Source organism: Lithobates pipiens, unplaced genomic scaffold, assembly GCF_037356315.1.
Source record: "Lithobates pipiens isolate NorthernLeopardFrog02 unplaced genomic scaffold, aLitPip1_a1.2 Scaffold_22, whole genome shotgun sequence".
Lineage (NCBI taxonomy): Eukaryota > Metazoa > Chordata > Amphibia > Anura > Ranidae > Lithobates > Lithobates pipiens.
In genome coordinates this window covers 345,692,000-345,713,523 of record NW_027507784.1, presented here as the reverse complement: position 1 = coordinate 345,713,523, position 21,524 = coordinate 345,692,000, and the positions used below count along the sequence as shown (strand labels likewise).

At 51.4% G+C, this 21,524-nt stretch overlaps 1 protein-coding gene across 1 annotated transcript in view; it reads right to left on the bottom strand.

Moving 5' to 3' along the window:
• SEC22A (SEC22 homolog A, vesicle trafficking protein) overlaps positions 1-19,910 on the bottom strand; it is a 59,586-nt gene extending 39,676 nt beyond the window's left edge. Inside the window, exons 1-2 of the mRNA XM_077449729.1 lie at positions 19,781-19,910; positions 1,286-1,491 (exon numbers count right to left, since the gene is read on the bottom strand). Coding sequence (XP_077305855.1) covers positions 1,286-1,467 — 182 coding nt within the window. The 5' untranslated portion in view covers positions 1,468-1,491; positions 19,781-19,910. The remainder of the gene's footprint in view (positions 1-1,285; positions 1,492-19,780) is intronic.
• Between the last annotated feature and the right edge of the window lie 1,614 nt (positions 19,911-21,524).

The window sequence follows — 21,524 nt, the reverse complement described above, 5'->3', positions numbered from 1 at the left end:
AGCAATGGAGAGGAGACCCTGTATTGTACTAGGGATGAGCTTCGGAGTGATTGGATCCTAGTCCAAACCTGCTCAAGGTATCCCAACAGGATGATGTGACTGCACCCAGCCAATCATTCCCCACCCTACAGCCACATGTATACAAAACCCAAGCAAAGCAATGAAGAGGAGTCCCCGATTTATGCATACAACCCCAAAAAAGAGGAATGGAGAAGGGACCCCAATGCACACATACAAACCCAAGCAGAAAAATGGAAAAAAGACCTCCATTGCTCCGCTCATGGGTTGTATGTGGATCAGTTGCCTCTTCTCCATTGTTCTGCTTGGGGGGGGGTTGTATTGGTGGATTTTGGGGGTCTCTTCTCCATTGTTTTTCTCAGGGGATGGATGTGTGGATCGGGTCTCTTCTCCACTGCTCTTCTTTGAAGGGCGGGGGTATATGAGTGGATTGAGGCCTCTTCTCTGTTGTTTTGCTGGGGGGGGGGGGGGTTTTGGTGGATTTGGGGGTCTCTTCTCCATTGTTCTTTTCAGGGGATGGATGTGTGGATCAGAGTCTCTTCTCTATTTCTCTGCTTGGGGGGTGTATGAGTGGATTGAGGCCTCTTCTCTATTGCTCTGTTCATGGGTTCTGTTGATCAAGAAGAGACCCTGATCTGCACATTCATTCCCTGAGAAGAACAACGAAGAAGAGACCCCGGATCCACACATACACCCCCAAGCAGAGCAATGGGGAAGAGACCCCGATCCACACATACCACCCCAAAACCAAGTAATGGAGAAGAGACCCTAATCCACAAATACATCCCCCAAGCAGAACAATAGAGAAGAGACCTCAATCCACACATACACAATCCATGAGCAGAGCAATGGAAAAGAAAACCCGCTCCACAAGTTTGTTGAAACCCTGAGAAGAACAATGGAAAAGAGACCCCCAATCTGTACATAAAACCTCAGTGCAAAACAACAGACAAGAGACGCCAATCCACACATTCAACCCCTAAGAAGTACAAAAGAGAGGAGAGCCGGATCCACAAATACACCCTCCAAGCAGAACAATGAAGAAGAGACTCTGATCCACAATTTTACCCCTCCCCCATAAGCAGAACATGAAGATGAAGACACCAAACCACATTTACAACCCCAAAACAGAGTAATAGAGAAGAGACCCTGATCCACAAATACAACCCCCCAAGCTTAACAATGAAGAAGAGACCCCAATACACGTATAACACCTGCAACCATCCCCCCATCCCCCCCCAACCAAAACCCTTATGAATTGACTCACTTAATGGTGTGCGGCCCCCTTTTCATGGTGCACCGGTCCGGGAGTTGCTCCAGCTTTCTAGAAACCACTTTCAGGTACTTCTTCGTCTCCTGGACAGACATGTTTTGTTCGTGGTCTGTGGAGGCCGACAGCGGGAGCCCATCTCTGGCGCGGACCACCGAGGCGAACAGAATGACAGACATTTCCGGCAATCTTCACTCTGGAGGCTGCACAAAGCACAAGACAGGAGATCCATCAATAAAATACTGCTCTGGAATCGCTGGATCATACCACTTCTAAATGAAAAGGGTCGGCCCACCCAAAACATGGAGGAGAATGCTCCGTGTCACCTTCTGGCTTTATCTATCCAATATCTCGGAGAACCTCTCTGCCATAGTCAGTGCTTCCAACCTGGTATTTTGGGTGATTGCACCATCCCACACCGGCCATTAAAGACAGATGAAGACTGGCAAAAGAAGATGCCAACACTGGCGAGGGTCCCTTACAGGCGCTAGATTGTTGGAAGATATTTTTTGCTTTAAAGGGTAAGAAAAAAATACGAGGGGTGAAAGGGGGGCATCTACCTGTGAGGGTCCCTAGAATTAGCATCGTACTAGAATAAGGTTCTCCATCCCCTCTACGCTCGGTAAGGCTTGGCATCTGTTTATCATAAAGTGAAGGATTCTGGGAGATCGGACAGGCCTTGGCACAGTGTTCTCTACCGATGCCTGTGCCGCAGGTGAGTTCTGAGTGTACAGGGCAGCTTGGAGGGTGAGGGGCTGGACCGAGAGAACGAATCACTTAGCAGAGGAAATATTCACCAACTGCAGCCAGATGGAAATCAGGGTCTGCATACCACCAGATTAGGGGGCTCTGAAACTCAAAGCCACGTACCCCCCTCCTTCATGGTGAGCAAAACATTTCCCTCCATGATAATAAAGGATCATTGTGATGGGAGTCAGTTTGGGCAGGGGGGGCTTGTGGAACCCAGCTTATATTGGAGAGCACTGGAGGCTCCTTGTCCAGCTCCCCTGGCCCCTCATATGTTTAAGTTACCCTGTGTCTATTAGGGTCACAGGGTGACCAAACCCCCAGTCGGATCTGTTTAACCACTTTCAGACCGGACCATTTTGCTGGTCAAAGACCAGACCACTTTTTGTGATTCGGCACTGCGTCGCTTTAACTGACAATTGCGCGGTCGTGCGACGTGGCTCCCAAACAAAATTGACGTGCTTTTTTTCCCACAAATAGAGCTTTCTTTTGGTGGTATTTGATCACCCCTGGGGTTTTTATTTTTTGCGCTATAAACAAAAATAGAGCGACAATTTTGAAAAAAACACATTATTTTTTACTTTTTGTTATAATAAATGTCCCCCAAAAATATATATAAAAAATTTTTTTCCCCTCAGTTTAGGCCGATACGTATTCTTCTACATATTTTTGGTAAAAAAAATTGCAATAAGCGATTATTGATTGGTTTGCGCAAAAGTTATAGCGTTTACAAAATAGGGGATAGTTTTATGGCATTTTTATTAATTTTTTTTTTTTTTACTAGTAATGGCAGCGATCAGCGATTTTTATTGTGACTGCGACATTATGGCGGACATATCGGACATTTTTGCCAAATTTTTGGGACCATTGTCATTTATACTGCAATCACTGCTATATAAATGCAGTGATTCCTGTGTAAATGACACTGGCAGTGAAGGGGTTAACCAGTGGGTGGCAGTGTAGGGGTTAAGTGTTCCTAGGGGTGTGTTACTAACTGTTGGGGGCTGGGCTTTAATTTAGTGAACACTGATCTCTGCTCCAATCACATGGAGCAGAGATCAGCGTCACTAGTTGCTTGGCAGAATGGAGAAATGCTGTTTACAACGGCATTTCTTCATTCGGCAGCTCCGTGAGACGATCGCGGATATGCCCGCGGCGATCGAGTCCGCGGGTCCCGCGACCGGACTCACGGGGGTCCCGACCAGCGTGGGAGCGCTCCAGATGGCAGGGCGGCAAATTTAAAGGGACGTACAGGTACGCCCATTTGCCTGCCCGTGCCATTCTGCCGACCTACATCGGCGTGCGCTGGTCGGCAACTGGTTAACCACCGTACAACCACACCTGACTCAGAATTTCCTTTTAGCAATGTTGTCCTGGATTCTATATGTGTGATTTGTGCTGAAGGAATGAAGGCGCTCATTCACTTGGGACATTAATATTTTTGAACAATATCCCTCGATAGAGACCATTGCTACATGGTTTTAGGTGGGGTGGGAGTTGCTATGTGTTTGTTACGTGCCTGTATCTCATTGTTCTATTGTGTCTGTCTGCCTTGGGAGAAAAGTATTATGGGATGTATATGTGTATGTGGATTAGCTGTGAGGAGGGAGAGGGTAATTCCTCCAACACCTCTCCCTGCTGATAGGACCGTCTACTGATGAGAAGTTTGAATATACTTGTGTCTGTTACTGAATGTAGTTTACCCCACCCTGTGTCATTATGCAAAGGAGGGGGGATTGCCCTCTTAGCCCTTGTACACACGGTCAGACATTTCAACAACCAAATCCGTTGGATTTTGTCCAACAGATTTTGTCTGACGGATTGTGTCCGAAACTGTTGCATACACACGGTCGGACAAAGTTGTCAGGAAAATCCGATCTTTCAGAACGTGATGACGTAATTTCGTTACGATGGGACTACGTTCAGGCTAGTAGCCAATAGCTTTGATGTAGGAATTTGATCTGAGCATGCGTGGCACTTTGTCCGATCGGAATTCTCTACACATGATCGGAGTATGTCTGATCGGACCAGTTTGTTGGAAAATATTTCCAGCAAGTTGGAAAATTTGGTCCGACGGATATTCCGACGGAAACAGTCCGATGCAGACCACACACAGTTGGATTATCCGACAAAACGGTCCGATAGGACACATTCCGACGGATTCTCCGACCGTGTGTACAAGGGTTTAGTGTGTATCTATACCTGTGTTCAAATAAACAGTTCATGTTCCAGCTTTGCAGCCAAATGAGTCCTGCCTAGTTCTTGGTTGTAATATGCAGCTATAATATCTAATATCTATATTCAGATTGGAGGAAGTGGTATATGACGGAAGCATTCCAGTGGAGTGTGGGACATTCGGTTAAGATCATCGTAGTGTTTGATGTCATTCTCCAGAAGGAAAAGGTATGTACACACTGCGGTCTTTAGCCTTCTGCGACTACAGCTGGCTAAGATGATAAACATGGTGACCATGTGGCAATGTGCCATACACTCCATAGTCTGTATTATTTAGTGCCAGGCTAAGGGGCAGGCAGAAGAGGTGGAAGCCTTGGGTGCTTCAGCAGGAAGGGGTTGCAAAAAAATCAGAACCTGCAACCTATGCTGTGGAGGTAGGGCACAGCTTATGGGGGTGAGGGTTGTGCACTTTTGGCACTTAGGTGCTAAATGACCTTCTGGGGTGTTATAAAAAAAAATAATTGCACATGTTAAAATCAGCATTCATTGCTGAAAAACAACTTTAACCCCCCCCCCACAGGAAGATATATTTTCTGAAACCAGGGGCCCTGCAGAATAAAATTATGTTTTAATTGTTTATCAAACACATATTCTCAGGAAAAAAAATGTTTTATTACTTTTTTTTTTTTATTTAACAATAAGGAGCTAACAAGACCCCTGTATGAAAACATGGGCAGGAGACAGGAGTCTATTAAAACTTCAGGTAACCTCGATTTCTGCACCTTCACACCTTAGGTCACACTAAATTCCCGTCTCTTCAGACCTCAGGTAAGCCCCAATTCCTACACATTTACACCACAAATCAGCATGAATTCCTGTCCTCTGCCCTTCATTGCAATTAATCAAGCATAGATTGTGCTTGATTACCTGCTTTTCCAGGCTACAGTAGCTGAAGAACAAATGAAGTGAAACTGAAAGTGACTTACTGCTTCCAGGTTCATTACACACAGAGGAGATAAGAACAGACGTACCTCGATCTCCTCCTTCTCTCACTCACTGGCCAGTTTTCCAGGACCCCGGCTCTCAGAAGTAACTGGTGGGCCTGGAGACCACTACTAATGGTGGTAGAGGCTCGCCCTTCTCACTCATGTAAGAGCTGAAAATCTTCCCAGATCACTGCAGCAGCCACGGGCTTGCTTTAAAAACTTGAAGTTCATGAAGTTTTAGAATGGCCAACAGACATCAAGTGGTTAAGATCAGTTTCAAAACAGATACGCCAAACTCTACCAGGAGATTATCTACCATGACTCTACCACCTGGACAACACCACCCACCACGACCCTACCTGGATGACACCACCCATCACGACCCTACCTGGACAACACCACCCACCACCATGACCCTACCTGGACAACACCACCCACCACCACGCTACCTGGACAACACCACCCACTGCGACCCTACCTGGACAACACCACCCACCAAGACCCTACCTGGACAACACCACCCACCACGACCCTACTGGACAATACCACCCACCACGACTCTATCACCTAGACAACATCACCCACCACGACCCTACCTGGACAACACCACCCACCGCCATGACCCTACCTGGACAACACCACCCACCACCACGCTACCTGGACAACACCACCCACCGCCACACTACCTGGACAACACCACCCACCGCGACCCTACCTGGACAACACCACCCACCAAGACCCTACCTGGACAACACCACCCACCACGACCCTACCTGGACAACACCACCCACCACGACCCTACCTGGACAACACCACCCACCACGACCCAACCTGGACAACACCACCCACCAAGACCCTACCTGGACACCACCCAACACCACGCTACCTGGACAACACCACCTACCATGATGCTACCTGGACAAAACCACCCACCACGACTCTACCTGGAGAACATCACCCACTACGACTCTACCTGGAGAACATCACCCACTACGACTCTACCTGGAGAACATCACCCACCATGACTCTACCTGGAGAACATCACCCACCACGACTCTACCTGGAGAACATCACCCACCATGACTCTACCTGGAGAACATCACCCACCACGACTCTACCTGGAGAACATCACCCACCACGACTCTACCTGGAGAACATCACCCACCACGACTCTACCTGGAGAACATCACCCACCACGACTCTACCAGAAAAACACCACATCTCTACCTGGAGAACACCACAACTCTACCTAGAGAGAATCACCCACCAAAGCTCTACCTAGAGAGCATCACCCACCAAAGCTCTACCTAGAGAGCATCACCCACCAAAGCTCTACCTGGAAAACACCATCCACCAAAGCTCTACTAGGAAAACACCACCCACCAAAGCTCTACTAGGAAAACACCACCCACCAAAGCTCTACGTGGAGAACACCAGGTGGTGACCATGTAGTCACAGAAGCACCTAAGATGCCAATATCTGGAAGGTATATAGATGAGGTAAGACAACTATACCTCAAAGACTCCACAAAGCTGGGCTGAGAAATCCATACCAAAACCTGTGGGAGGATCTAGAAGGCTCAACGGAGACATGGAAGACACAAAGAAAATAATCTGCCAGTCTGATGAGACCAAAACTGAACTTTAGCAGCAGATGCTGTGCGGCCAGTTTTCCACAGCCCCAGGCTCCCTGGAGGAACTGGAGGGCCTGTGAACCACCGTGGACAGTGGTCAGTATTGTAAGAGCTGTAGAGCCGCCCAAATCACTTTTACTGAACAGCCGATCGCTGTCATCACAGCTGTACTTGAAGTCCAGGACGTTTTAGAATGGCTGAAGGAAATCAAGTGGCTACAGACAAAAACCCATACACCAAATGGTTCCTTCATAAATCAAACATCCTGAACAAAACACCTATCCGAAAATGACTGGTAAAAATATACGCCCGGCTTACGGCCCACTTACAGATCTTCTCTATATGTCAGGAGGGATCTCAGCTGGGTTATTATTACACAATAAAAATGAAATACGTCTCGGAATAAATGGTTCTTTTACACTCCGTGGTGTTGGCTGAGGATATAAACTGAGATTTTATCTGGATAAAATATACCACCGGCCTGTCTTCGCTTCCATTAACAAGCACATTAATAACTCAAACGGCTTGATATAACACAATTTAATGAACTGCTGAAACTCAGGAAAAACTAACACAGGTTTGCTTAAATCCAACATTGAATTAATGACGACATCCGAGAGGTGCGGGGAGGCGGCTGCCGGGTGTGGGTGATTGACAGGACAAGCAGATGTTCAGAGATCGCCCGAAGGTGGGAGACAAAAGGTGAGAAGAACGCACAAGTAAACAAAGAAGCGCTCTACCGCGCTGCAATGTCTCCAAAGGAGCGCTTTCAGAACTTTCCAACTGACTCAAACTATACCTACCATCACAGCTCAGAAATCCGATCCCACCCGGGGCGGAGAGGATTGCCAAAACCTAGGAGAGCAACTGGGTGATGGCGGGCAAAAGCCACAGAGTGGAACGGAGGACTTGGCTGGACACTTGTTTAGACACACTGGGAGCAAGGCTGGAAATGGACTGGGACACACTGGAAGCACAGCTGAAACTGAGCTGAGACACACTGGGAGCAAAGCCAGAAATTAGCTGGGACACACCGGGAGCAAGGCTAGAACTGAACTGGGACACACTGGGAGCAAAGCTAGAACTGAACTGGGACACACTGGGAGCAAGGCTAGAACTGAACTGGGACACACTGGGAGCAAGGCTAGAACTGAACTGGGACACACTGGGAGCAAGACTAGAACTGAACTGGGACACACTGGGAGCAAGGCTAGAACTGAACTGGGACACACTGGGAGCAAGGCTAGAACTGAACTGGGACACACTGGGAGCAAGGCTAGAACTGAATTGGGACACACTGGGAGCAAAGCTAGAACTGAACTGGGACACACTGGGAGCAAGGCTAGAACTGAACTGGGACACACTGGGAGCAAGGCTGCAACTGATTTGAGACACACTGGGAGCAAGGCTAGAACTGATTTGGGACACACTGGGAGCAAGGCTAGAACTCAATTGGGACACACTGGGAGCAAAGCTGAAACTGAATTGGGACACACTGGGAGAAAGGCTAGAACTGAATTGGGACACACTGGGAGCAAGGCTGGAAATGGACTGGTACACACTGGAAGCACAGCTGAAACTGAGCTGAGACACACTGGGAGCAAAGCCAGAAATTAGCTGGGACACACCGGGAGCAAGGCTAGAACTGAACTGGGACACACCGGGAGCAAGGCTAGAACTGAACTGGGACACACCGGGAGCAAGGCTAGAACTGAACTGGGACACACTGGGAGCAAAGCTAGAACTGAACTGGGACACACTGGGAGCAAGGCTAGAACTGAACTGGGACACACTGGGAGCAAGGCTAGAACTGAACTGGGACACACTGGGAGCAAGACTAGAACTGAACTGGGACACACTGGGAGCAAGGCTAGAACTGAACTGGGACACACTGGGAGCAAGGCTAGAACTGAACTGGGACACACTGGGAGCAAGGCTAGAACTGAATTGGGACACACTGGGAGCAAAGCTAGAACTGAACTGGGACACACTGGGAGCAAGGCTAGAACTGAACTGGGACACACTGGGAGCAAGGCTGCAACTGATTTGAGACACACTGGGAGCAAGGCTGGAACTGAATTGGGACACACTGGGAGCAAGGCTAGAACTGATTTGGGACACACTGGGAGCAAGGCTAGAACTCAATTGGGACACACTGGGAGCAAAGCTGAAACTGAATTGGGACACACTGGGAGAAAGGCTAGAACTGAATTGGGACACACTGGGAGCAAGGCTGGAAATGGACTGGTACACACTGGAAGCACAGCTGAAACTGAGCTGAGACACACTGGGAGCAAAGCCAGAAATTAGCTGGGACACACCGGGAGCAAGGCTAGAACTGAACTGGGACACACCGGGAGCAAGGCTAGAACTGAACTGGGACACACTGGGAGCAAAGCTAGAACTGAACTGGGACACACTGGGAGCAAGGCTAGAACTGAATTGGGACACACTGGGAGCAAGGCTAGAACTGAACTGGGACACACTGGGAGCAAGGCTAGAACTGAACTGAGACACACTGGGAGCAAGGCTAGAACTGAATTGGGACACACTGGGAGCAAGGCTGCAACTGATTTGAGACACACTGGGAGCAAGGCTGGAACTGAATTGGGACACACTGGGAGCAAGGCTAGAACTGATTTGGGACACACTGGGAGCAAGGCTAGAACTCAATTGGGACACACTGGGAGCAAAGCTGAAACTGAATTGGGACACACTGGGAGAAAGGCTAGAACTGAATTGGGACACACTGGGAGCAAGGCTGGAAATGGACTGGTACACACTGGAAGCACAGCTGAAACTGAGCTGAGACACACTGGGAGCAAAGCCAGAAATTAGCTGGGACACACCGGGAGCAAGGCTAGAACTGAACTGGGACACACCGGGAGCAAGGCTAGAACTGAACTGGGACACACTGGGAGCAAAGCTAGAACTGAACTGGGACACACTGGGAGCAAGGCTAGAACTGAATTGGGACACACTGGGAGCAAAGCTAGAACTGAATTGGGACACACTGGGAGCAAGGCTAGAACTGAATTGGGACACACTGGGAGCAAGGCTAGAACTGAATTGGGACACACTGGGAGCAAGGCTGCAACTGATTTGAGACACACTGGGAGCAAGGCTGCAACTGAATTGGGACACACTGGGAGCAAGGCTGGAAATGAAAAGCTGCGTCTAAAAATTATCGCCGAATTTCAGAATAATGTTCCTCAATGTAATATTACAAAGATTTTAAATCTATCATCATCTATAGTATGTTATACGAGGGTTCTTCAAAATGTTTCTGCGCTTTTTTTAAAACTCTTAAATATATAAAAAAAAAGTGCAGAAACTCTTTGAAGATCCCTCATATCATCAAAAGATTCCATGAATCTGGAGAAATCCCTGTGTGATGGGACAAGGCTGAAGTCCAATATTGGATGGCGGTGATCTTCGGGTCTTCAGACGGCACTGCAGTGAAAACAGGCAGAATTGTTTGATAGACATCACTGTATGGGCTCAGGAATACTTCCAGAAGACATCTCATCTCTGATGGTATGGAGGCCTGCCTGTGTATGGAATGGGCAGGTGCACATCTGGAAAGGCACCATCAATGCTGAAAGCTAGATCCAGGTTTTAGAGCAGCATAGGCTCCCATGCTCCAGACAATGTCCATTTCAGGGAAGTCTTTGCCGTATGCAGTTTAGCATCATCCTGCTGAAATATCTATGACAACAGCATGGCTTCCTAGTAAGTGTTCGGGGGGTTAACTGGCCTGCCTGCAGTCCAGACCTTTCATCAAAGGAAAATATTTATCACATCTTGGAATGAAAAACATGAATAAGACCACCCAGGACTGTTGAGCAGTTAGAATTCTATATCAGGGTAGAATGGGACAAAATTCCTCTCCCAAAACGCCAGCAACTGGTCTCCTCACTTCCCAGACCTTTACGGAGTGTTGGTAGAAGCAATTTCACAATGACCTGATTTTTTTTTCTCAAAATGGTCCATTTTCTCAGTTTAAACATTTGATATTTTCTATTTTCTGTTGTGAATAAAATCCGGGTTTATGTGATTTGTAAATCATTGCATTCTGTTTTTATGTAGATTATACACAGCGAACAAACTTTTTTGGAATTGGGTTTGCCATCAAAACACCAGCCACCAAAACTCTACCAGGTGAACACCAGGCGGTGACCATGTAGTCACAAAAGCCCATAGGAGGCCAATAGCTGGAAGAAGATATATGAGTTGAGAACAACACCCACTACAACTCTACCTGGAAAACACCACATTTCTACCTGGAGAACGCCACCCGCCACATCTCTACCTGGAGAACGCCACCCGCCACTTCTCTACCTGGAGAACGCCACCCGCCACTTCTCTACCTGGAGAACGCCACCCGCCACATCTCTACCTGGAGAACGCCACCCGCCACTTCTCTACCTGGAGAACGCCACCCGCCACTTCTCTACCTGGAGAACGCCACCCGCCACTTCTCTACCTGGAGAACGCCACCCGCCACTTCTCTACCTGGAGAACGCCACCCGCCACTTCTCTACCTGGAGAACGCCACCCACCACTTCTCTACCTGGAGAACGCCACCCGCCACATCTCTACCTGGAGAACGCCACCCGCCACTTCTCTACCTGGAGAACGCCACCCGCCACTTCTCTACCTGGAGATCGCCACCCGCCACATCTCTACCTGGAGAATGCCGCATCTCTACCTGGAGAACGCCACCCGCCACACCTCTACCTGGAGAACGCCACCCGCCACTTCTCTACCTGGAGAACGGCACCCGCCACTTCTCTACCTGGAGATCGCCACCCGCCACACCTCTACCTGGAGAACGGCACCCGCCACTTCTCTACCTGGAGAACGCCACCCGCCACATCTCTACCTGGAGATCGCCACCCGCCACATCTCTACCTGGAGAACGGCACCCGCCACTTCTCTACCTGAAGAACGCCACCCGCCACATCTCTACCTTGAGAACGCCACCCGCCACATCTCTACCTGGAGAACGTCACCCGCCACATCTCTACCTAGAGAACCCCACCCGCCACACCTCTACCTGGAGAACGCCACCCACCACATCTCTACCTGGAGAACGCCACCCGCCACATTTCTACCTGGAGAACGCCACCCACCACATTTCTACCTGGAGAATGCCGCATCTCTACATGGAGATCGCCACCCGCCACATCTCTACCTGGAGAATGCCGCATCTCTACCTAGAGATCGCCACCCGCCACATCTCTACCTGGAGAATGCCGCATCTCTACCTGGAGATCGCCACCCGCCACATCTCTACCTGGAGAATGCCGCATCTCTACCTGGAGATCGCCACCCGCCACATCTCTACCTGGAGAATGCCGCATCTCTACCTGGAGAACGCCACCCGCCACACCTCTACCTGGAGAACGCCACCCGCCACATTTCTACCTGGAGAACGCCACCCGCCACATCTCTACCTGGAGAATGCCGCATCTCTACATGGAGATCGCCACCCGCCACATCTCTACCTGGAGAATGCCACATCTCTACCTGGAGATCGCCACCCGCCACATCTCTACCTGGAGAATGCCGCATCTCTACCTGGAGATCGCCACCCGCCACATCTCTACCTGGAGAATGCCGCATCTCTACCTGGAGATCGCCACCCGCCACATCTCTACCTGGAGAATGCCGCATCTCTACCTGGAGAACGCCACCCGCCACATCTCTACCTGGAGAATGCTGCATCTCTACCTGGAGATCACCACCCGCCACATCTCTACCTGAAGAATGCTGCATCTCTACCTGGAGATCGCCACCCGCCACATCCCTACCTGGAGAATGCTGCATCTCTACCTGGAGATCGCCACCCGCCACATGCCTACCTGGAGAATGCTGCATCTCTACCTGGAGATCGCCACCCGCCACATGCCTACCTGGAGAATGCTGCATCTCTACCTGGAGATCGCCACCCGCCACATCTCTACCTGGAGAATGCCGCATCTCTACCTGGAGATCGCCACCCGCCACATCTCTACCTGGAGAACGTCACCCACCACTTCTCTACCTAGAGAATGCCACACCTCTACCTGGAGATCGCCACCCGCCACATCTCTACCTGGAGATCGCCACCCACCACATCTCTACCTGGAGATCACCACCCCCCACATCTCTACCTGGAGAATGCCGCATCTCTACCTGGAGATTGCCACCCGCCACATCTCTACCTGGAGAATGCCCCATCTCTACCTGGAGAACGTCACCCACCACTTCTCTACCTAGAGAATGCCACACCTCTACCTGGAGATCGCCACCCGCCACATCTCTACCTGGAGATCGCCACCCGCCACATCTCTACCTGGAGAATGCCACATCTCTACCTGGAGATCGCCATCCGCCACACCTCTACCTGGAGATCGCCACCCGCCACATCTCTACCTGGAGAATCCCACATCTCTACCTGGAGATCGCCACCCGCCACATCTCTACCTGGAGAATGCCACCCGCCACACCTCTACCTGGAGATCGCCACCCGCCACATCTCTACCTGGAGATCGCCACCCGCCACACCTCTACCTGGAGAATGCCACATCTCTACCTGGAGATCGCCACCCACCACATCTCTACCTGGAGAACGCCACCCGCCACATCTCTACCTGGAGAATGCCACCCGCCACACCTCTACCTGAAGATCGCCACCCGCCACACCTCTACCTGGAGATCGCAACCCGCCACACCTCTACCTGGAGAATGCCACATCTCTACCTGGAGAGCACCACCCGCCACACCTCTACCTGGAGATCGCCACCCACATCTCTACCTAAAGAACACCACGTACCACATCTCTACCTAAAGAACACCACCTACCACAACTCCACCTGGAGAACACAATTCCACTTGGAGATCACCACCCACCACAACTCAGCCTGGAGAACACCACATCTCTACCTGGAAAAAAAACAACCACCACAGCTCTACCTGGAGAACGCCACCCACCAAATCTCCACCTGGAGAACACCACATCTCCACCTGGAGAACGCCACCCACCACAACTCCACCTGGAGATCACCACATCTCTACCTGGAAAAAAACTCCCACCACAGCTCCACCTGGAGAACACCACCTACTACATCTCTACCTGGAGAACACTACCCACCACATCTCTACCTGGAGAATATCAATCCCATGTTTCTACCTGGAGAACACCACCTACCAAGACTCTACCTGGAGAAAACCAACCAACACAACTCTACCTGGAGAACGCCATCAAAAAACCTGGTGGTGACCATGTAGTCATAGAAGCACCTAAGAGACCAATAGCTGGAAGAAGATATATACTGTAGATGAGTTGGGGCAACTATACCACAGAGACACAAATCTGGGCTGAGAAATGAATACTAAATCCCCTGTGGATGTTCTGGAAGACTCAGAAAAAAGAATCTGCCAGTCTGACGAGACCAAAGCTGAACTTTAGCAGGAGATGCTGTGCAGCAAAAAGCCAACACAGCCCGTCAGTGTGTGAACACGACCCGTACTGTGAATCATAGTGGTGGTATGTGCTATGGAATCCTTTTATTGGCAGGAATGTAGAATTGTGAGGGTTGGGGGAAAAATGGACAAAGCTAAACACAAGCCTAGAGGAAAACCTATCATTCTGCCAGAGGCCAGGGCAGAAGTCCACCTTCCACCAGGACAGCTGGAGCAACACTGGAGAGACTGAAAGGTCTTATAGATGAACACCAGGATCCTGCTAACTCATCATTTCTAGATCCCTCCCCACTGCTGCTAAATAATTAAAAATAAGTGCTTACGGTTTAACCACTTGCTTACTGGGCACTTAAACCCCCCTCAGTCCCAGACCAATTTTCAGCTTTCAGCGCTGATGCACTTTGAATGACAATTGCGCGGTCATACAACACTGTACCCAAATGAAATTTTTATAATTTTTTTCCCCACAAATAGAGCTTTCTTCTGGTGGTATTTAGTTACAGCTCGGAGTTTTATTTTTTGCTAAACAAACAAAAAAAGATGCAAAAAAAAAAATAAAAATCATGTTTTAATAGTTTGTTCTAAAATTTTGCAAACGGGTCATTTTTCTCCTTCATTGAAGTGCGCTGATTAGGCGGCACTGATAGGCTGCATTGGTGGGCACTGATAGGCTGCACTGGTGGGCACTGATGGGCTGCATTGGTGGGCACTGATGGGCTGCATTGGTGGGCACTGATAGGCTGCATTGGTGGGCACTGATAGGCTGCACTGGTGGGCACTGATAGGCATAGTTAAGGCGGCACTAATAGGCACAGATAAGGCGGCACCGATGGGCACAGATAAGGCGGCACAGATAAGATGGGCACAGATAAGATGGCACGGATGGGTGGCACGGATGGGTACCACTGATAGATGGGACTGATGGGCACTGATAGGTGGCTCTGATAGGAGGCACTGCTGGGCGGCACTGCTGGGCACTGATGGGCGGCACTGCTGGGCACTGATGGGCGGCACTGGGGTGCAGCACCTTTGAGGCAGATTGTGGGCACTGTGGGTGGCACTGTGGGTGGCACTGCTGGGTGGCACTGTGGGCACTGCTGGGTGGCACTGTGGGCACTGCTGGGTGGCACTGACGGGGGGCACTAACTTTTATTAAATTGGCACTGCAGGGGGCAGGTGGGCACTGGCAGGGGGCAGGTGAGCGCTTACATTACTGGCCGTGATCGGGACTGATGTCCCGAACACGGCCGCCGGTGATCGGCTTTTTTTTTTTCTCCTCGCGCTGAGGAATAATAGCCGATTACCGGCTCCGTTCTATCACATGATCAGCTGTCATTGGCTGACAGCTGATCACGTGATAAGGGGTCGGGATCGACCCCTTGCACGGATCGGTGATCAGGCGAGTCTCATGGACTCCCCGATCACAGACCGCGCCGCGCGCGCCCCTCAGGGGGCGCGCAGGCCGCTCGTACACGGGACGATGTCAACAGACGTAGTCCCGGAAATGTAGGTCCGCGCTGTAGCCGTCATTTGGCAATAGCGCGGTACCGAAGTGGTTAAAGGAAAAGATGAATTTTAAAGAAGAATTCCAGGATTGGATATTGTTACATTGTTCTAGCTGGGTCCAATGTAACCCTGTATATAACACTAGCTGTGAGATCCCTCTTGAATTTGGAAATCACTGTAGTAGGCACCGCTACTACAGTGGGGGACGGAAAGTATTCAGACCCCCTTACATTTTGTCACTCTTTGTTATATTGCAGCCATTTGCTAAAATCATTTAAGTTAATTTTGTTCCTCATTAATTTTCACACAGCCCCCCATAGCGACAGAAAAACACAGAATTGTTGACATTTTTGCAGATTTATTAGGCTGGGTTCACACTGCTGCGGGGGGAGATCCGGATGTGATTCGCACCGCAAATCACATCCGATCTCCGTAGCGATGCGAGTACAGCCATACAGATAGTATGGCTGAATTCGCATCGCTCCCGCAGCAAACTCGCACGGGACCCTTTTTTTGGTCTGCAACAGAATCGGATCGCATGGGGGTTCACACCATGCGATCCGATTCCTGTGCGAGTGTGCAGATCGCACTGCGATATGCGGACGGATCTGGGGGTGTCATTAACATATCATTGACACTCCCAGCCGTCCGCATAGGGCAGTGTGAACTGCCGGCGGGAGGTGTGCGATGCGGGAAAACGCCGCGGATTCGCGGCGTTCCCGCATCGCAGCGGTGTGAACCCGGCCTTAAAAAAGAAAATCTGAAATATCACCTGGTCCTAAGTATTCAGACCCTTTGCTGTGACACTCATATATGTAACTCAGGTGATGTCCATTTCTTCTGATCATCCTTGAGATGGTTCTACACCTTCATTGGAGTCCAGCTGTGTGTTGATTATACTGATTGGACTTGATCAGGAAAGCCGCACACCTGTCTATATAAGACCTTCCAGCTCACAGTGCATGTCAGAGCAAATGAGAATCATGAGGTCAAAAGGAACTGCCTGAAGAGCTCATAGACAGATGAAAGTGGCCAAGTACAGGGATATCCTGGACCACAACCTTCTCCAGAGTGCTCAGGACCTCAGACTGGGCCGAGGGTTTACCTTCCAACAAGACAATGACCCTCAGCACACAGCTAAAATAACGAAGGAGTGGCCTTCACAACAACTCTGTGACTGTTCCTGAATGGCCCAGCCAGAGCCCGGAACTTAAACCCAATTGAGCATCTTGGGATAGACCTAAAAATGGCCGCCCACCAACGTTTACCATCCAACCGGACAGAACTGCAGAGGATCTGCAAGGAGGAGGAGGAATGGCCGAGGATTCCCAAATCCAGGTGTGAGAAACTTGTGGCATCTTTTTCCAAAAAGACTCCTCGCTGTATTAGATCAAAAAGGGGCTTCTACTAAATACTGAGCAAAGGGTCTGAATACCGAGGACCAGGTGATATTTCAGGTTTTCTTTTTCAATAAATCTGCAAAAATGTCACCAATTCTGTGTTTTTCTGTCACTATGGGAGGGGGAGGGGGGTGTGAACATTAATGAGAAAAAAAAATGAACTTAAAAGATTTTAGCAAATGGCTGCAATATAACAAAGAGTGAAAAATTGAAGGGGGTCTGAATACTTTCCGTCCTCACTGTATACTACTAGCTGGCTGCGGGAACCAATCACAAAACGGAGGGAGCTAGATGCATCATTGAGGGCTGGGCTACCAGACCCCGGAAGAGGCATCTAGCTGGGGTGCACCACAATGGCGGCACAGGATGCAGGCTGCCAACCTGAACAGCACATTGCTGCAGGAAACCACTCTATCCGTGACTCTGGATCCTGGTCCACACTCACCTGAGTGATCCCACCAGGAAGCGGTCACCTGTACTGGGCCAATCATAAGCAGTCGCGATATCTTCCACCCCGAAGCTGAATGTACACGTCTCCTTGTATATCTGTGGCTTTGGGGCAGGGAAAGCCTTGGCCGCTTATAATTGGCTCAGTACAGGTGGCCAATTCCTGGTGGGAGCGTGCTCTAGTCTGGTCACATGATCTCCCAAATGACACACTTCAGTTAGAGGAGAGATTGCCAATGACATCTGACCCGTGCCATCATCTTGGTCCACCCTCCCTGCTGCCGCACATGCGTCAGGGCTCCTTCGACCTGTGTCCCGTGCCGCTATCTTGGTCCACCCTCCCTGCTGCTGCACATGCATTACCACTCATTCACCTGTGACCCATGCCGCCATCTTGGTCCACCCCCTTGCTGCCACACATGTACTAGGGCTCCTTCGACCTGTGCCACCATCTTGGTCCACCCTCCCTGCTTTTATGTCTCGTTCACCTGTGTCCCATGCTGCCATCTTGGTCCACCCTCCCTGCTGCCACACATGCATTAGTTCTCGTTCACCTGTGTCTCATGCCACCATCTTGGTCCGCCCTCCCTGCTGCCGCACACGCATTAGGTCTCTTTCACCTGGGTCGGTGCTGCCATCTTGGTCCACCCACCTTACTGCGGAACATGCATTAGGGCTTGTGCCTCCCGCCTTGCTGCCGCACATGCATTAAGGCTTCGTTCACATGTGTGTCAGGGACTGTCGCTCCTCCTCTTGATTGCTTACGATTGGCCCAGCACAGGTGACAACTTCCTGGTGGGATCGCTCAGGTGAGTGTGGAATAGGAACAGACCCGAATTTATCCCTACTCAAAGGATTCAGTGTTTTCCTGCAGTAATCTGCTCTTCAGGTTGACAGCCTGTGTCCTGTGCCACCATCTTGGTCCACCCTCCCTGCTGCCACACATGCATTAGGGTTCATTCACCTGTGTCCTGTGCCACCATCTTGGTCCACACTCCCTGCTGCCACACATGCATTAGGGTTCATTCACCTGGGTCCTGTGCTGCCATCTTGGTCCACCCTCCCAGCTACAGAACTTGCATGAGGGTTCATTCACCTGTGTCCCATGTCGCCATCTTAGTCCACCCTCCCTGCTGCTAGACATGCATTAGGGCTCGTTCACCTGTGTCCCATGCCACCATCTTGGTCAAACCTCCCTGTTGCTGAACATGCATTAGGGCTCGTTCACCCGTGTCCCGTGCCACCATCTTGGTCCACCCTCCCTGCTGCTGAATATGCATTAGGGTTTGTTCACCTGTGTTCCATGCCGCCATCTTGGTCCACCCTCCCTGCTGCTGAACATGCATTAGGGCTCATTTGCCTGTGTCCCATGTCGCCATCTTGGTCCACCCTCCCTGCTCATGAAAATGCATTAGGGTTCGTTCACCTGTGTCCCATGTAGCCATCTTGGTCCACCCTCCCTTCTGCTGAACATGCATTAGGGCTTGCTTACCCGTGTCCTCTGAAAAGCGATCCATGCCTTACGGCAACTCCTCACTGCCTGATCTAACCCCATAATTGTCGAAACTACCGGGGCCCCAATCATGTGCCCTGTACACGGATGCGGTCCCAGAGAACTGCATTGGCTGTGTTCCACGCCGGAAAGGCCCATTGAAAGCGGCACAATGTTTATGTTTCGCTGTGACACGTGTACAGCCATAAAAGGTGGTAAGTTATCATTCAGTTAGGTGGTAAAATTGCATCCCAATCTCCTGGTTTTAATACCCCCCATGGAGCCTTAGACGGGCAGCGTGAGATTAGAAGATTGGCGCACGTGGGGTTATTTTGGGAAATTTTTAGGAATGGATCTTCATACCACAGAACTGACGCGTTTCTCCGCTTTGTGTGACGCGCCCCGACCTGAGAGAGGAATGGAAGGGCGCCATATGCCCCCCCCCTCCCCCATATACTGGCCTGACTGGGTCCTGAACTCTGCCTGCAGTGAATCCCCCCCCCCCTAGTGATGATGATGATGGGGGACAGACAGATGTCATGATAATAATGAGGGGGGAGGGGAGGCCTGTACACAGATGGCGGACTGCTGCGATAACAATAGGAGAGGACCTCCCTCTCCCCCCGGTATACACACCCCTCTCCGCTCCGCACCGGCTCCGGTTCTCCAGGCCGCGGCCCGATCCGTGACGTGTCCAGGCCTCCGCCGCGCTGCATGCCGGGAGCGGAGGCCTCCGTCACCATGGAGACCGGACGGAGCGCTGCTGCCCTGGTACTCGCGGCACGTGACCAATCACTGCTCACCTGACCGGCCTGGGCCCCGCCCACTCCACCTCTCTGAAGCCACTCTGTGTGCAGATGTGTCCGCGTGTGAGTACAAAGATGGCGGCTGTGGCTGGAGGAGGGACAATGGGAGTCTCTGGTGGGCTGTAGAAGGCCCCCATTGGGGGGGGGGGGGGGTCATCTCTATCGGTGCTGTGTGGAGGAATTGAAAGATAGAAGCTGAGGTTGCTATGGGCGACAGCACCGGTTGGGATGGAGAGGGGGGGGGGGATTTCAGGAGCGTGCAACACAAAAAGTAGGGGGTCGGGAGTGTGCAATGCACAGAGCGGGCGTGTGGGGGGGGGGGTAAGGAGCGTGCAACGCACAGAGCAGAGGGAGTCAGGAGCGTGCAATGCAGACCGGGGGGGGGGGGGGTCAGGAGCGTGCAACGTACAGAGCGGGGGGGGGGTTCAGTAGCATGTTGTAAGGCAACGAGCAGGGGGGTCGGGAGCGCACAAAGCGGGGGGCGCAATATGGACACAGCAGGGGGTCAGGAGCGTGCAACACACACAGCGCGGGAGTCGGAAGCGCACAGAGCATGGAGGTTCAGGAGTGCATGGGGTCAGGAGCGCTCGATGCATAGAGCGTGCAAGGGTCAGGAGTGACAGAGTGGGGGGGGGTAAGGAGCGTGCAAAGCACAGAGTGCGCAGGGGTCAGGAGCGACACAGAGTGGGAGTGGGTCAGGTTAGGTATGCACAGAGCATGGGGGTCAGGAGTGCGCAATGCACAGAGTTCGGGGGATCAGGAGCGTGCAAAGCACAGAGCGCGCGGGGTCAGGAGCGTGCAATGCACAAAGCGAGTGGGGTCAGGAGCGTGCAACGCACAGAGCGTGCGGGGTCAGAAGCGTGCAACGCACAAAGCGAGTGGGGTCAGGAAGCGTGCAACGCACAGAGCGTGCGGGGTCAGAAGCGTGCAATGCACAAAGCGAGTGGGGTCAGGAGTGTGCAATGCACAAAGCGAGTGGGGTCAGGAGCGTGCAATGCACAAAGCGAGTGGGGTCAGGAGCGTGCAATGCACAAAGCGAGTGGGGTCAGGAGCGTAAAAAACACAGAGCGGGGGGGGGGGGGGGGGGGTTCAGGAGCATTCAATGCACAGAGCAGAGGGAGTCAGGAGAGCACAAAGCGGGGAATCAGGAGTGCTCAACGCACAGCGGGCGGTCAGGAGCATTCAACGCACAGAGCGTGGGGGGTCAGGAGCGCACAACGTACAGAGCGTGGGGGGTTCAGGAGTGCGTAACGCACAGAGCAGGGGGGTCGGGAGCGCACAACACACAAAGCGGGGGGCGCACAATGGACACAGCAGGGGGTCAGGAGCGTGCAACACACACAGCGTGGGGGTCGGGAGCGCACAAAGCATGGAGGTTCAGGAGTGCGTGGGGTCAGGAGCGCTCGGTGCACAGTGCGTGCAGGGGTCAGGAGCGACAGAGTGGGGGGGGGTCAGGAGCGTGCAACGCACAGGGCATGCAGGGGTCAGGAGCGACACAGAGTGAGGGGGTCAGTTTAGATGCGCGCAACGCACAGAGCATGGGGGTCAGGAGTGCGCAATGCACAGAGTGCGGG